Source organism: Selaginella moellendorffii, unplaced genomic scaffold, assembly GCF_000143415.4.
Source record: "Selaginella moellendorffii unplaced genomic scaffold, v1.0 SELMOscaffold_46, whole genome shotgun sequence".
Classification (NCBI taxonomy): domain Eukaryota; kingdom Viridiplantae; phylum Streptophyta; class Lycopodiopsida; order Selaginellales; family Selaginellaceae; genus Selaginella; species Selaginella moellendorffii.
The window spans coordinates 601,764-604,563 of record NW_003314307.1 but is presented as its reverse complement, the minus strand read 5'-3'; the positions used below and the strand labels follow the sequence as shown (position 1 = coordinate 604,563).

The 2,800-nt window shown below is 50.0% G+C and overlaps 1 protein-coding gene and 1 long non-coding RNA gene across 4 annotated transcripts; one reads left to right on the top strand and one right to left on the bottom strand.

The window, feature by feature from the left end:
• Positions 1-962: 962 nt before the first annotated feature.
• Positions 963-1,655, bottom strand: LOC9657330 (uric acid degradation bifunctional protein TTL). Its single transcript, XM_002980769.2, has one exon. It carries the CDS (start codon positions 1,653-1,655, stop codon positions 963-965), a length of 693 nt encoding a protein of 230 aa, XP_002980815.2.
• Positions 1,656-1,676: 21 nt separating this feature from the next.
• On the top strand, positions 1,677-2,800 carry LOC112350165. Of its 3 annotated transcripts, none has more exons than XR_002993667.1 (6): positions 1,677-1,842; positions 2,082-2,151; positions 2,206-2,345; positions 2,406-2,476; positions 2,526-2,682; positions 2,743-2,800. It is a non-coding gene; the product is annotated as an uncharacterized LOC112350165 (long non-coding RNA). The 3 variants fall into 3 exon arrangements; XR_002993668.1 differs by lacking the exon at positions 1,677-1,842 and adding an exon at positions 1,925-1,999; XR_002993666.1 differs by lacking the exon at positions 1,677-1,842 and having other exon boundaries at positions 1,925-2,151.

Genomic DNA, 2,800 nt, shown 5'->3' with positions numbered 1-2,800 from the left:
TACCGCCGCCTCGCGGAAGCTGGCCGCTTCCTCCCGATTCGTTTGCCACATCGTGCCCACCCGTCGCCCTGGCACCGCGGTCTCGTGGAAAGCCGTATCACCTCGCGCTTGCTCACCTGGAAAGCCGTATCACCTTGCGCTTGCTCACCCGCCGCGCAGAACGGGCTTGCTTTTCTGGGCTGGTTTTGGTTGTTTGCAGGCCTTGTGGCAACAAGTAGTGGTCAAGGCGATCGACAACTGCTTTTGTAGAGAAACGCGTGTACCAGAATTAATCTCACAGAACAGGTACGTTGTAGCGGTTCTAAAATGGGCGTAAGCCCGGTCAACTGCTTTTGTAGAGAAACGCGTGTACCAGAATTAATCTCACAGAACAGGTACGTTGTAGCGGTTCTAAAATGGGCGTAAGCCCGGGCGAGGCTTACTGGAGTCCACACTAGGTCAAAGCCCTTACTGTGCTCAGATCTTGATCGCCCTTGCTCGTCACGCTGTTCCCAAGCCAATCCCCCCTCCAGCCCTAGCTCCCGCCACGTCCTTTATCGCTGCCCTGCTGCATCCCAAGAAGTCCCCTGCTGATCCGCCCCTTGATCCTCTGTAACAAACCCCTCCCCACCACGTCAGATCTCCTTGCCGAGTCATCCCTCCACGTGTTCTGCCTCACTTTGTTATATGGGCTTGTTATTGGCCGCTACAGCTGTAGCGGTTCTTCCCCCCGATAAAATGGAGACGCTTCCACGTGTTTCCCCTTGTAGTCTTAGTGGTCTCCTCTGCTTTGCCATGCCCTCAGCCGTTGCTGCATCACTGTTTAGCATCCTAGCTGCCCGAATCAATGCTGCCCAGTACTGTTGCACGGACTCGCCCCTCTTGAATTTGCGATCCCTCATCGTGAGGAAGGCATGTTCAGCAGGCTGTCCAAGCTGACGAGGCAGCGGCCACGTTGAATTGCCTCCTACCAAGATTCCTCTTCAACTCCACTCCGATGGGCCATAAAAAGTCATTGTGCTTCCCCTTCCAGAGCCATGCATAATCTCTCTCCCTGCCACTTTGTTGTTGTGTGCTGCACACTCGAAAATCTCCAGATAGAGCTCAAAGTCTTCTCCCATTTTGTATATAGGATACTTGACGTGAGCCAATGACGAAACTTCACCAGATTCTTCGTGGCTTAGAGGAGAGCCGAGAGGTTTTTCATGATCAAGTCTCTGCTCCGAAAGGCTCAACTTGGAAGTGTTCTCGTCACCACCAGGAGCAGTGTTCTGTGAGACGAGCTTTGACAACCGTAGTTCTGTGGTCTTTTGTTGTTCGTTTGCAGCAACTTGGAGCTCAACCAAGGGTCTATTTGTGATTCGTCCCTTGAGAAGCTGCAAAATTTCCGAGCTACTCTTTCCAGTTGCACAGACAAGGAACACGAAGCCAAATTTTGATTCGTAGAGCCAATTCCACTCGGCTAGATCCTTGAGTGCTCGATCATTTGCACTGCTCAGTGCTGTAGCTTGCTCCTCGGCACACCAGTCTGTTGTGGACTTGCTGCTGAGCGCTCCAATCCTTGGATGAGCTCCAAAAGCTTCCAGCCATCCAGGAACATCCACCTGATTCCACCATATCTGCCGCGACATCTCGATCGCCTCGGCGAGATTCTTGAAAGGCCCGACCTTGGCCATCTCCTTGGCGAATTTGGAGCTGCCGTCTGGGCTCCACTCGACGAGGACACTCCCGTGGGAGATCGCCGAGTGGTTAAACCAGAATCCTCGCGTGGAGTTTTGAGTCTTGCCAGCCGAGTACATCCAGAAGTTCTACTATATTGTGATGAAGAAGAAGGAGAAGGAGAAGCAACGCCAGGAGCTCGCTGTGAGTAGTTTTTATTTCCAATTTTTATTCTTCTTTTGCTTCATCAAGGCTGGGTTTGCATCACAGCGAGAAGAGAGAAGTGAAAACTCTGGAAAACGTAGAACAGATGCCAACCTTTCTTACTCAGAAGAAACACCAGAAGAGTGTGCTCGGAAGAGTGTGCTCTCTCTCTCTCTCTCTCTCTCTCTCTCCTCCTTGCGTGTTTCTGAGTTGAATGGTTGATAGCCTTGTACTTTCAGGAATCCTGGCGTTGACGACGAAGACAATCATCTCTGGACAATAAGAAGTCATGAAAAGGAGATACGAGCTGTATGTGACACTGTTTATGGGCTTGGTATTGACAGCTTTTGTGTAAACTTGCAGGCTTTGTCAGCTACAAGTGAAGCTGCGGGATCTCGGGGGACTAACGTCAAGTCTCAAGCTTACAAAGAGGTGAAAGCAAGTCCCGGAGAGCAAGTGCTTCCTCAGATTCGGTGACGAACGGGACACCCATGCCTCGACAGGTACTTAGGATGACTAATGCCCGATTTCTTTTCTCCTTTTTGACCTGTTTAGTGTAACAGATGAGTATGCAAAGTTGCAAAGGATCCAGCACGCTCAAGCTCGGCGTTCACAGATTGTCGGTTGCAACGCTGTAAGCTGTTTTCTATCAAGGCTGTGGTCCTCGCTAATGTGAAATGCAGGCACCTAACGAGCTCCTTATGTGGGGGTTTTCTTGGAATCTGACGCTTTCTTCTTTAGCGATGGATGTGATCCTTTCTTGTCTTTCTTTCTTTTGTTTTGGTGCATCCATTTCAGGAGGGGTCTCTAGTTGTTTCATGTGCTGAAAGCACTGTGAAGGTCGTATCTTACTACGTTTTGTCTTGTATATATTGACTTTTTTTTTTTTTTCAAATTCAGGTATGAAATTCATCAACTGCTGAGTGCCTCTACACTCTGGGGCCTGGTTCTGACGAAA

Bases quoted from the DNA above. Each gene is read 5' to 3' on its own strand.
- LOC9657330 (XM_002980769.2), bottom strand. From the start codon at position 1,655: ATGGCCAAGGTCGGGCCTTTCAAGAATCTCGCCGAGGCGATCGAGATG.